This window comes from Indicator indicator, chromosome 13 (assembly GCF_027791375.1).
Source record: "Indicator indicator isolate 239-I01 chromosome 13, UM_Iind_1.1, whole genome shotgun sequence".
NCBI lineage: Eukaryota > Metazoa > Chordata > Aves > Piciformes > Indicatoridae > Indicator > Indicator indicator.
In genome coordinates this window covers 14,152,896-14,167,047 of record NC_072022.1, presented here as the reverse complement: position 1 = coordinate 14,167,047, position 14,152 = coordinate 14,152,896, and the positions used below count along the sequence as shown (strand labels likewise).

The 14,152-nt window shown below is 45.8% G+C and overlaps 1 protein-coding gene across 1 annotated transcript in view; it reads right to left on the bottom strand.

The window, feature by feature from the left end:
• INPP5D (inositol polyphosphate-5-phosphatase D) overlaps positions 1 to 10,025 on the bottom strand; it is a 59,100-nt gene extending 49,075 nt beyond the window's left edge. Inside the window, 2 exon segments of the mRNA XM_054385866.1 lie at positions 5,372 to 5,435; positions 9,892 to 10,025. Of these exon segments, the coding sequence (XP_054241841.1) occupies positions 5,372 to 5,435; positions 9,892 to 10,025 (198 nt within the window).
• Positions 10,026 to 14,152: the final 4,127 nt, after the last annotated feature.

Genomic DNA, 14,152 nt, shown 5'->3' with positions numbered 1-14,152 from the left:
CCAAGGGCATCTTTCACGACAGCCCAGTTTGCGCAACATTAGCATCTGCCCATCAGGATAGCTCCCTCCAGCCCTCACACAGAGTGGCATGAGGTAGGTGCTTGATCCTGCTAAGGCCCCATGAAGTGTTATCTGCTAGTCTATGAGCATAAATGAAGATGTAATCTAGCTGCCACTGAGAAATGACTGATTGCACTGTAGCTAGATTGCCAAGGAGCCATCAGATAACACACACTCCGTGAACTTCGCTTTGAGATGAGCCAGGAACCTAGAGATGTTTGTCTACATGATGTTTGATGAATTTAGTGATGGCACCGCACTACCCTGTACCAATCCACGTTCACTGACTAGCCAACACTAGCATCTTCTTCCTTCTTGCCACCTCCATGAGGCAGGTGACCTTTTAAAGTTGCAGTATATAAAGACATCAAAGGGTAAAGCACTAGGCAAAGGCAGTACCATGGGGTCAGAGGATTACCAGCAGCTTTTGCCCTCAGCAGCCTTTCACACTGAACAAGAGTCAGCTGTAGTGGAAAACTCCTTATCTGACTGCAGCTTGCCAAGTCTGGAAGCTTAAGGGGTTCTCTGAGCTCTTCAGGCAAAAGAAAGGGGACCTAACCAAGGACAGTTTAGCCCACCCAGATCAGAAATCTGTTTCTTACCCATTGATTACAGAGGTACAACTCAGCATAGACTATGTGACAGCACATCTGAAATGAGGAGAGATGAATACCGCTGTATCACGCACATCCTTTCATCCTCTGATCCTGTCAGCGAGGAACAGCTGTTTAAAGGTGATTTGGTAACCCAGTCTTCAGACTGGGACTGAGTTCTTGGGAAGAAGAGCACTTACTCTCGTTTTGGAGATAATAAAACTCACCAGAAATCGAGACTGTGCACTGATGAGAGTCGTATTGACACCTCAGCTAGTTGTATAAAGGGTCACTTAAAAGTGACAGCACAGGAAAGTGAATCTTCCATGAATCTGGACTGCAACAACTGACCATAGATGCCTGGCTTAGAAAGACAGGTCTGTCTTTCTGTTTTTAGAGTTCAGTTTGCTCTTGTGATTGCAAATGATTCCTTTGCTGCTCCTCCACTCTACACAAACATGATTATACTCAGCCACTCCCCAGATTTTCAACAACTCTACATTAATTATGCCTTACTATCTGAGCCATGGAAAATCAGATTTGTTTTCACACAGAAGAAAGTTGGAAACCCTATCTGTGACTTCCCAATAGGGAGGCAGGAGCTCCCCTGTGTCAGGGGCAGCTGACTTCCAGCCCTATGCCCCTGCTCCTGGATCTCTGGGTAGCTGTTCCCTGCTCTCTTCTTCTCAGCCTCTCAGTGTTGCACTACATTTAGAATCTCTACTCACTCTTACAGATCTTGTATTTCAAGGGGGTTTTGTTACTCCACCCCACTCCCTTCCTTGAATATATCTTCATCAGCAGGATGTAAGTTCATCCAAACCATGGATTTCTTTGCCTGTATTTTGAAGTCTGAAGTAATGGAAGATAAAAAATTCAGTAGTCCCTGATTAGAACGGACACAGCACTGGTGAGGCCACACCTTGAGTACTGGGTTCATTTTTTTGGGCCCTCACTACAAGAAAGACATTGAGGTGCTTAGAGAGAATAGCAATGAAGCTGGTGAAGGGTCTGGAGAACAGGTCTTGTGAAATATGGCTGAGGTAACTGGGGTTGTTTATTTTGGAGAAAAGTAGGATAAAAGAAGACCTTCTTGTTCTCTACAACTACCTGAAAGGAGGTTGGAATGAGGTGGGAGTTGGTATCTTCTCCCTAGTAACAAGTGACAGGATGAGGAAATGGCTTCAAGTTGCACCAAGGGGAGATTTAGGTTGGATATTAGAAGAAACATCTTCCCTGAAAGGTTTCTCAAAGACTGGAACAGACTCTTCAGGGAGGTGGTTGAATCCCCATCCCTGAAGGTGTTTCAAAGAGGCAGAGATGTGGTGCTGAGGGACACGGTTTAGGCTCAGACTAGGTAAGGTTAGATACTGGTTGGGACTCAATGACCTGAAATTGTTTCCAACTGAAACAATTCTATGATTCTGTGCTGTAGAAAGGATGCAGAAACCAAACAGCAGATCACACAGCATGCCACAAAATTCTGGAAAGATATAGGCAAATATTGTTTTATTCAGCCTGAATGCAAAAATATGCACCTCTGAATGCAAAAATATGCACCTCCATTTCTGCCACTGGTACTTGAATAATTAATTTAACCATGGAAAAAGATGACACTAAGTATTATCCCACTGCTCTCCAAGACTCAAAAAGTATAGCAATTGTCATGTCACAGTTCTGTGTATGTGGCTGTGACATTACATATCTTCTAAACCCTCTGTCATCATGGAAAAAGCCTGAGAGACAACAGCCCAGTGCTGGGCAGGAAGACAACTTTGTTAGCTTCAGGAAGGAGCACTCTGCAGGCAAAACAGGTCACGCTGCACAAGCAGGGCCCACATTTGTAACTGATACAGACTAACCTCAGGATTTAGTATTGAATCATTCCTATGGTGTTTTGGGTTTGGTTTTTTTGGTTTGGTTTGTTTTTTTTAATGAACCCAGAAATGAGAAGCATCCATTGATTGCTGTATTAATTTAACACTTGTTTTAAGTTCATAGGATTAGTAGGCTTTTTCAAAATGTCAAAAATCCTTCCTATTTAACAGCTTTTACATCCTTGCACAAGAGAGATAGTCTTTTCAAAAATCTGATCTTTCAACACACATGAAATAGTTTTGGTTTTATCCAAAAGTCAGACAAGGAGGCAAAAAGTGTGGCCTGGCTGGAGCAAGGTACCAAGAAGAACAGCCAACAACATGAGACTGTTTTGCTCTGAGACTCAGTTACGACTCTCACTGCATCTCTCTCTTGCCAGAAGAGGCCAACCCCCTTCTTCTGCCTCTCCCACAGAACTGGAATTAAGCAGCACAAAATGGGAGGTGTTGTTTCTTCAAATCATGACTTAACAACATACTTTATTTGGCCTACTCCTGATACCCAGCCTACAGCTCCTGGCAATCCAGCATACAAAGGTATTCCACCACAGTCCCTTTGCTTTCCACAACATATGAAGAAGAAAGATCCTTCACAATCACAACACAGATCTCAAAAAGAGTTTTACAAATCAGTTCAAGTGTACTTCTAGTAGATCATACTTCCTTAAGAGATCTAGTAGATTTCAAAAGATTTCATGCAGAAAGATCCCATGGAATCTTAATAACACTGTCTGGATCTAGCAGTAGAATAATCATAGAATCATTAATGTTGGAAAAGATCTTTAAGATCCTTAAGTCCAACTGGCAATCCAACACCACTATGCCCACTGAATCATGTTCTGAAATGCCATGTCTACACATTTTTCTTAACACCTCTAGGGATGTTGATTCCACCACCTCCATGGGCAGCCCATTCCAATGCCTGACGACTCTTTCAGTAAAGAAATTTTCCCTTTTTAAATTTCCAATCTTTGCAGGTAACCTTTGGCCTTTCCTCCTCTTCTTTGGGTGGAAAGCCAACCTATGATCATTTCTCTGTTTGTTTTCTAAAGGACAGCAGCTGCCAAACTCATAGCCCCAACTCATTGAGAGTTGGGGTTCCACAAGTTCCTTTCCTCATCATGCTGCCAGCACAAAGAGCAAGGACAACATTAGCAGTGCCAGGCCCCAACCTGGCACTGCCACAGAGCTGCTGTGGGGCTTGGATAGTACCTGGGCTTCAGGTCTCACAACACTCTCCCTGCTTCACTTGTGAGCTATCTAGCACAATGAGCCAGATACAAGCCAGACAATGAGCAGCTGACACACTATGACCTTTTGGACGCCTACATTACCATCACAACACATCATCACATCAGCACAATATGCCAAAGTACATTATTTAGGACAGTAAGGCTGAGATTTATCAGATGATAGGGGGAAACTGAGTGTTACTACAAGGAGCCAGCCCGTGGTGTGCTGTGTGGGGACAAATCAGAACAGTAGGTTACTTGTTCCAGATAGTCCCACCTAAGCAGCCTGCAGACCCTGCACAGGTTTCCCTGCATGATGTTGCCCAGTGCTCTGGAAGCTTTGGTGACATGCCACAGTAATGCATGCAGACCCATGTCAAGTCTGACACAGTGTCCTGCTGCCAGTTCCCCCCCAGAAACAGAAGTGCTGTGGCAAGCAAGGCAGAGGTATCTCAATGCATCCGGGGAAACCAGGTGTAGCTGTTGAGGCCAACTGGGACATGATGCTGCTCCTGGTGGCTGGCCCTAGGCACACATTTTGCTGGAGCACAGGGGCCAAAAGCCTAGAATTGGCCTTGGGAGCAATACAGCTGTGTCTGTGCAGAGTTGCTTCTGAGCGTGGCTCCTAAGAACAGCCTGAACCATCCAAAAGTGGGTCTTGAGTGATCCAGGCTGGGTGTATGCACTCAGAACACACAATCCACTATTCTCTCAATAGCCCACAGCTGAAAGAAAGCTGCCAGCACTCAACTGTTCTCATAACCTGGTCAGTCTAGTTTCAAATATGCTGCCTCTTTGGTGCAGATCTTAAAGAAAGACTAATGCCCCTAAAGCACATCAGGAAATACAGAAGCACCATGGTGCATGTGAGTTGCACACAGACATGGCGGGAAGTTAATTGTCATTTGAAAGGAGAAGGAATGAATGCAGACCTGCTCTGAACAGCAGGGCAGGTTTGGGCATGTGTGTAGCATGGGCATTTCCATTTCATTTTACAGGGAATGCCCATGCAACACTGGCTGCTCTAAGAGGATGGCTAGGCTACAGTCCCCACTGTCTCCTAGTAAATCCCACTTCTTGGGGCTGTAAGGGACCATGCCTCTCTTCCCACCCCAAGTTTGATTATCTATATTGAGAAAACAAAGGCTGAGAAGTGGTACAGGAAGGGGAAGTAGCTCATTCAGGATCCTAAAGCAGAATAAGAAGAAACTCCTGCCCTCAGTCCTGGTACTTTCTGGATCCTGAGACTACAACTCAGTTTGCACCTTCTGGGTGTAGGTAAATGTGCTGCAATTTTGGATTGAAAAGATCCATGAGAAGAAGCTGGGTTCAGAGGAAAACATATTCCATGGGCTGAGGTGGGGACAAGGCAGTGCCACTGAATTGAAGGCACATATGTTAAAACAGTGTGTTGGTCACCGTAGTAGTGGACCAGAGACTAAAATCTCCATAGCAGTGGACTGGAGACTAACACTGTGTTGGCCAGGGGCATTAGTTTTACTCCTTATATCCTTTTTCTCTTGCTGTTAGAACTACATTGAAAAAAACAATGTGGTGAGTGGTCTGAGGTGTATTGTTGTGGGCTCAAGTGGTACACGGCATGGCTTACCTGGACAATTAGCTTATTTTCTTTATCGGGCAGAATTCGGTAGGTATAAACGCAATTCCGGAACCTGGAACAGAGCAGAGGAGATATGCTTAGACCATTTCCAGAAGGGAATCCCATCATGGTACCTGTCCAAGTGAGAAAAGGTATTGGAAGACCCCAAGAGGGGTTCATGCACAAGGGTTTGAAACATTTCTGTTTATTTCTTTCCCTGGAGTCTGTGAACTAACACAAACCTGATGTGTTCCTAGTCACTGAGACACGGTTGCAGATGTTACTGCAGAAAGTGGTATCAGCATCAGCCTCAGAGAGAGTCATTCAACTCATCTTCTGGCCAGAAAGAAAGAAAATGCCAAATGGCTCTAGCTGTCAGTAGAGTGGGCATCTCAGGAAGGAATGAAAAAACAGAAATCCCAATGGCACGAGGCCAAAATCAGCAACGAATGAGTAGAGAGAAGGGCTAGTAAATGCGTTGACTTCTATTGGGGGGGAAAAAATTAAGAAAACATGTGCATGTGTATATATATAAAAGTGTCACCTAATTCACAGCTGATTGCTAGGCACATTTCTGGGCACAAACCTTAAACAACAGCCTGAATGAAACACCATCTTGCTGTCCTGGTGTGAATGAACAGTGTACATGTGCATCTGTAGATCCAGCCATAACGTTACCAGTGGAATCGTCATGAAACGTGGGCCAAGGTTGGCCCAGTAGCTAGGGAGATAAGGCAGATCAGTGAAACATCTTCATCTCTTTTAAAATTATGCTGTGAGTCTACTCATCAGATGCCTCTAGAATCACTCCACACAGGAGAAAGAGACACCTCCAGGATTTTCAGCGTCCTTACACAAGGAGTCACAAAGAGCAACTGGACATGAAAATAAATTATTCATAAATCACAGATGAGGATGTTTGGAGGATTTTATCATGAACCTTTATCTTTTGATGTCACTAATGGAAAGAACATGGAAGAATTAGAACTGCTACCAGAGCTCAGTACTGCTTCATTCAGCAATGTATGGCCATTTCACAGTCATCTATTCATTCACACATCTGAGGATCTGGTACAGAGCTGGAAGTCAAAGACATGATTCCCAACTGCTTTGGATTGCCACAACACTGCTAATTTCACTATCTCCAGGGCAATCAGCATCAGTTGATTATACACCCCAAGGAAGAGTATAGGTTTTAGTTTTATCTGTCAATAGTTCTTTTACACCATTTCCTCTTGCTGATATGCAAAGAGGGCTAAGCAGAACTGCTGACAGAGCTGATGAGAGAAAATTCATGTGTGTAGATTATGAAACTGGTAAACCAGCTCAATGGCTCTTGCATCAGAGAAGGACCCTCCTTGTTACCTTCATAGGAAGTACCCCATCACACAGGGTGTATGAGTCTGCTGTTGTAATTATTGTAGAGGTTTAAACAGAGGACAGGCAAGATCAGTGGAACAGCAAGGAAAGAATGACTGCCAGGCAAGCAGGGAGAAGCACTTCCTAGGATCAAAAGCAGGGATTCTCTTTAGCAGTCGCCTAATTTAGTGCATGTAGATGGAGATGACTGGAACTCCTAATCCATTTCTACCTTTAGGCTTCCTCTCCTCAGCATCCTGACTATGAGTTTATATGGTTCCATTTACTGTCATATTCCAGGTCCTCCCTAAAAACTGGTTTGAGTTCAGAATTGTTCAACCACTGTTCAGGCTCTGTGAGGGGCAAATATAGCATCAGTGTCAGCTTAAAAATATCACCAAGAACTTTGTCATCTCTCAACCAACCAGAGGAGGAAAGGAGGCAAGGCTTGTGTTTTCTCTTTCCTCTCCTGCTTTACATGTCTTTAGAAACAGGTAAGGCTGTGCATACTGGAAGTGCCTGGACATCCTAAACAGGACAGTCATGCTGGGCATGGTGCGAAGTGCCCCCCTCCCACCGCCCCCTGCTGCCCAGGGAGTTGGAAATGGCATCTCACAGGCAGTGTCCTCAGAGGGATCCCAAAGCTGCAGCTAGCCTTTGAGGTTCTTCTCCAGAAGTATGGTTAATCCTAAGGGCATTCACACATAACCAACAGAAGACGCCCTGGAGGAACGGTATCAATCCAGGTGCTACATGCTCTGAAGGCTAAGGAGGCTCTTTTTGATTTTAGGATGCAGGCATTCCCCTCCAAGAGCCTGTTTCTTGTCAATAAACTGGCAGATCAAATGATCCAGGCACAGAGAAAGGAGGAGAAAAATGAGTTTGCTTCTTGCCTTTTATGGGGTAGTGTGACCAGTAGAGCCGAGGGCGGCAGTGCAAGGGGAGGAGCATTCCCCCTGCATTTGCTGACTGGCTCAGCGCTCTGCTGCGCCTCTTAAGTTTCAGAAAAGGAGGGGGGGCACGCTTAAAAGTACAAATACACCTCCCATAACTGTCTCTATTTATACAAACCCTGTTTCCCTAAAGCAGCACTATTTCAATCTGTGATATGCCAAGTGCTTTTGCTGCACTTTGATGTGCCCAGTAAATATTAGAGCTTTGTAGAGTATGACCCTTTTTTTTCCAAGCAAATCTCTTTTTTTTTTCTCCTTATCTATGAAAAGATAATGCTTTCTCACTTTCAACATAATTTTTTTTTTCCTGTGAAAACCTTTTGCAGTCAGGCTTTCAATTCCCCTCTCTCATGCTTTGTCTCCAGCCTCTCAAGTTTTTTAAACAGAAGTAACTGCAGAGCTCCAACTTCAAAGCCCTGCCAGTCAGTGACACAGCTGAAACTGATACATCTCTGAGGAAGTTTTCAGCTTCAGCAAAGCTGCCAATTTTGTCAAGATGACATTCAGAGGGAAAGACTTATTCACCACCTTTAACCCTTCCTCTTCACAAACTAACTGCAAACCAGCACAAGTTGAAAGCTCATTAGGTATTTTGGCAGAAGTTAGCGTGACATTTCCCAGTCTGTAGTTAATGCCAGTCCCACAAATCCGGCTGCTCTTGGCTGACAAGGATGGGTGCTCCCCATTTCTTTAATCAAGCCATTCATGTTTAGCCACCACAGAATGAATTTAAGAACATAACCTTTGGCTCCCGGTTCAGAAAATCCTGGTCATTATATTGTTTCTATTTCCTGATCCCATGTCTCTCAAGTCACAAAAGGCTTTCAAAGTTGGCTGCATAAACATTTACAATGGAAAAACTTCTGCAAATGCATGTTACTTACAGCACCTTCCCTTGCTATATAATCCCCCCTATCGCTTTGCACAAATATTTGTGTACGTGTTGGTTACAAGTAAAATCAAAGAGGCCATACTAAAAACACTCAATGAGAAGCAACAGTTTACTGTAGTAAAATGTTTCCTGACTTGCAACTTGAGCCCTCAGCACATTCTTCATGACTGTCCTTCTTCCCTCCTGCTTGTCCTGGCTGTTCCTCTGCAGCCCCCCTTCTTGCTCTGCTCTTTCCAGAAAGACAAAACTCTTCCCTGTGTCATTACAGACATCTCAACAGGCAGTGTCTTTCTGCACCCACTGAACACATCCCTTAGCCAGCCACCTCCTCTGACAGTCCGACATCTACATTGACCCAGACCCACGCTTTCCTGCAAATGAATCCTCTGCAGCAGACTCTGCTGTCACCAGAAGTCTGACCTCAGAGACAAGCAGTCAGACCAGAGTTATAAACAGCAGCATCTTTACTACTGAAAAAAAATATACTTTCAGAAAGCAATTACACTGAGAAACCTGCTTGTAATTTAATGTGGGGCAATGATTAATCTGCTGCACAACAGTAGCAAAGAGAATCCGATAGGCAGAGCAGGGTCCCACAGAGGCTTTTGTGACTTCAGCAGCTATCTTATCTCTCTGTAATGCAAAGTCAAAGGCCTCAGACTTCACCTGCTGACTTCAATCTCCTCTTGCCCCTGTGTTCTTGTCTCCAGGAATAACACCTGCCCCTCGCAAAGCCAAGTCCACAGCCCTGAACAGGGGGTTTGGAAGGCAGCAAGGCTTCCAGCACTTCTCTCTCTATTTCCCACGTGAAATATTTACCCCATGGGCTACATTAATGATGCAGATAGAATCATCACTGTGCTGGGTGTTTCATGCACAGTTCCAGGAGCTTTTACTGAATGGGACACAGTGTTGTACTAGAGCAAGAAAAGTGCCCAGGAGGTTATCAAGCTCAGTACTTGGGCTATTAAATGTAAATACCTGGCCCAAGTTGTTAACATGCTTGAAGAGGTCAAGAGGTTGTTTTCCTTCAAGCACAGCCGCAGTATCTTTGATCATTCTCCTTCTCTGAATCAGGAGCAAGAGGAGCATGAGCAGTACAGCAGCAACAAGGACATGGGTTTGCTGAGCCTGGCCCTGCTCCAACCCTTTTCCTACCCTGTGGCCCAGTCAGGTGAAACCAGCCATGCTCTGACGTAGGCTGCACCTTCCCAGTGGGTACAGTGGCTGTTTGCCTCTGTGCTGGAGAGGGTGCAGGAGGTAGCACCGTGCAGGAGAGGGGACAGAAGTGTCCGCGTGTGGCGCGTGGCCGAGGCTGTACTTACAGCACGCAGAGCGCGTATGCCGAAGCTATGGACTCACTGGCCCGCACAAGGAAGCTGCCATCCTTGCCTACTTTGGAGAGCAGGTCTTCAGCTCTAGAACGAGTGATATTGCCGTGGTACCAGCACTGATCCATCGCTGGAGCTGGAGGAAACCTGAATGCCAACAGAGGAGCTGCCAGAGCTGCCTGTGTCTCTGTGTGTAACGATCAGGCAGCTTCAGCTCACCAGCTTCCTGTTTCAATAGTGCAGAGAGGGAAAGGAAACTCAGCCGCGGACAACTTCCTCAACTCAAACAGCTCAGAGAGTGAGTGTGACATGTTCCTGCACCCCCTGCTCTCCCTCTTCATGCTGCAGCTGAAGTGACTAGCCAGCCCGTGTTCCCTGTCTTTCCCTCCCCCTTCACACACTAATACTCCCTACCAAAAAGTCTCATCTGGGGATCTCTTCTGGTGCCCTACCGATTCAGTCCCCCAGGCTTTGGTGGTCTGCTGTCCCAGAACCTTTCAGTTTCCATCCTTTCCTGTCTGTCTGTCCTACCCCATACAGGTTTCCATGGGGAATAAACAAATCTCAGACTGATTAGGAGCACACCATGTATCAAAATCCTTAACACTAACTGTCACATTCCTGCCTTGTCTAGTCCTCACAATGAAGCTAGGTGTGAGGAGAAGATTTCAAAGAACTGAAAAAAACCCTACCCCTGCATGTTTCCATGCACCAAAGCAGATTTAGAGGCTGATTTATTCTGTGGATTTGTGACCAAATCTCCCTGTCAGCTGCTGTGAGATGGATTCTATGGTCTTTCCTACTTTAAATCCCCAAAGGCAGGATGGAGTGAAGCCATGTCTGGTAACCTGCGTCAAAGAGGGGAGAACTGGACCTTTCACTTCCTATTTTTTTGTCTGTACATCTGGCCCTTGTCTGTGCTGCGTGTCAGGCTTAGTGCTGCATCTCCAAGGGAGAGCAATGAGGGACGCATTTGCAGCAAACAGTGACGTTGCTACAGGGACACAGCCTGCATGGCAAATTTGATTGCTTATCCTGTACTTCCAACTGCTCTGCCTTTGAAGGCACACCCACATTTGAGCTATACATAAAAGCAGCAGCTAAGCTGCGATCTGCCTGGGACTCAGAGGCAGAGTTCCCAGCAAAGGCCTAGCCACTGCTAGCCCTATGCAACCCTCACCTATCAGAGCCATAAGTAGTGCTGGAATCACATGGACCATGTATGGAGAGCTGCCCCTGTACATAGCATGGACAGCAAGGCAGGAGAGAGAAGCTTGCCACCAAACTGAGAGAGACTAGAAGTTCTAGGTGTGGAAAGGGGGAGTGAACCAGTGCAGCCCAGCACTCATCCTTGCCAGCCTTCCTCGTCCTTTCAGTTTTCTAGACATCTGGTCTGCAAGGTCCAATTTAATCTCTGCCAGCAAGATTAAACTGTAGGCACCAGCAATTAAAAACTGTGTGGCCAGTATAGGACCCTGCTAAACAGGCACAACTGCAATGTGCAGGGTTTCATGTCTATGCTGAGCAAGCACTGCCTACAGACCAAAATTAGCTCAGCTGGACCTGCCTTTCAACTTCACCCAGATCCACAGAGGGCTTTAGGAGCCAAACTCCTATGGATTCAGGTGCCTAAATGGAGTCACATGCTGAATGTCATGAAGTGACTCTGCATGGATAATAATTATAAGCCCTTGTAAGATACAGAATGGTTACAAATCCTATTCTCCCCACTGAGAAGAGTATCTGCATATGGCAAAGGAACTGTGCAGCTCTTTTGACAGTCCTGCTAGCTGTACCAGCTTTTGGGGATTTCTTATACTTACAGTGTCACAGCAGGGAGCAGAACAGCTCAGTGAATCCCTTGTCCAGCCACACACAACTCCTTGACTTGAAGACATAAACAAGGGCATGGGATCCAAATATGTGTGATGATCGTGGCAGTAAGATGTGCCTGCTGGTTTCTCTGAGTGCAGCACAGTACGCCTCCATCTGGACAAAATGCAAATCCCAGTCCCCTAACATAACCAGCTCTGTGGTCACCAACTGGGTTTGCCACAGATGTCCAGATACTATTGTACCAGATGGCTGTGAACCCACCACTCTGTGCAGAACAGGTAGATAAATACTGCCTGTAATATCATTCAAGAGCAACATCCCAAACCCCCACATATATCCAAGCTGTGCATTGCATCAGCACAACCACTGAGCAGATGAAAAGTTCTCAAATACATGTCTTCACATAATAGGGGGGAAGGACGCATCTGGTACTATGCCTGATGAGGGAGGTTAAGTCTATAGGACAGCAGTTAGCTTTGCTGAAGTCTAAATATAACATTCCCTCATTAGGTATCCGTAACAGGCTATTGAACACAAAAGTTCATTTATGCTCTGTCCTACATCTGAGAGTGTGAGCAATGCCCACAAAGTACTAGCCAGCTGTGCTACTACAGCCCAGCATATTATTGACCTGCTGCTTGAGAAAAGCTTGGCAAATTACAGGTGTATTTGTGAAAGTCAGGAGATTTCTTCACTCCCTTAAGTGCCTGCAGCTTCCAGGTGCCCTGAAACAAACCTAGAGAGTAAGAAAAATCAGGGCTCATTCTCCCACCACCTCTGAAAGCCAGCAGCAATAAAAGGCAAGGGTGGGGACACCAAGCAAACAGAGTCACAGACCTGAGCAGTGACAGGACAAAGAATCCTGTGGGACCTGCTGGTGTTCCCCAGCAGGGATGCAGTCTGAGAGCACTCTGAAAACCTGGTATTTTTCTTCACCAACAGAGCAAACAAACATATTTTGCTTGGAGCTATTCTACACATGCACACACAGAGAACACAGAAGACAGGAAGCAAGAACTGACTGATTCACAAACCCAAACTTTGTCCAAAGGCATGGATAAAGCTTTCCTAGTTCCAGCTGCTCTGTCTACTTTAATACCCATCCATTTCTGGTCACTCCCACTGTCTACTCACTGCACAAGGCTCCTTTCAAATCACACCGTAGCCTCAAAATAGTCTCTCTCTCACCACAACTGGGGCTGTTTTCTTCAGAAACCTGCTGAAAATCTGTCTGTATAGGAAAGCCTTCCAGCTTGGGTGTTCTCATGCTGCTTGGGGCTGGGTTAGGTCCCTTTCCCCCCAACACCTGTGCTTTTGTAACTCGCTGGAGGCATGGCAGTGCTATGTGTTTGACACGCAGTCTCACACCTCAGTATTGCTCTGCAAGGCCAGCAGCCGTGCTTGCTCCCAGGACGCTGGGCTGTCAGTCATCCGAGCAGTTGCTGTGTGGCTGACAGCTTAGCACGTGTGTTAGAAAGCCCAGCAAGTATTTCCCCTCCTGACTATTTGGGAGCTCCCTCTGCAGACCTGTCATGATCCTGCAGTTTCAATACAGGTAAAAAGCCATTTCTGCAACTTACCCCATCCTCAAATGTGGGGACATCCTGATGGGTCCTACGGTCACTGCCCTGGGAGAGGGAACAGCTGGAGGACATGACACTAGGGCTTTCTTACACAGGAGAAATTTCAGCTTCTCAATGCACTGTAGGCAAAAGGGCAAATAAGCAGGAGCACACAGCATGTGAAGAAGGCTAAGTTAGCCAGAAGTCCCTGGGTGGCCTAGGAACTCAGCAAGATAATCCCAAATCCACTGCAGAAGTGGGAAAGGAATATCTCAAAAGCAAAGCATGCCTTGACCTTGCTGAAATGAGAAGACAGAAAGCCCTGAAAGGTAGAGTTGCTAGCAAGTCTTTACACAGACTACAAGAAGCAGCACACCTGACCAGAGCCAGATCATCTTCTGAGGAAGGTAACTGCAGATATAAGGCAGTAAGACCAGTGCCCTCCCTAACACTTTCTCCACAGCTTACTAAATACAGCTCAGCATAAAATCACTGCCCTCTGTTCCCACAAAGTGCCCATGCTGCCAGCCTGCATGTCTCTCAAAGTCTATTGAGGCCTCAAGACGAGATGCACTGTACCAAGGACATGCTTGCTTTGAGCACGTGACATTTAGGATGGCAGCCAAAGGGATAGTCAAGAAAGGAGAACAGGCAACAGAAAACAAAAACAAACATGTATTCAGTTTTAGCACATTTAATAGACTTCGTAATCTACAGATGCCACAAGCCAGTGCCAAGCTAAGGGTGCAGAAGGACTACCAAAAAAAAAAAAACAACCTCTGAAAGATGATAAATGACAGTGAGAAGAAGGATCAAAAAAGGTGGTTTTATGAGAGATGCTGATGGAAAGGCTCAAC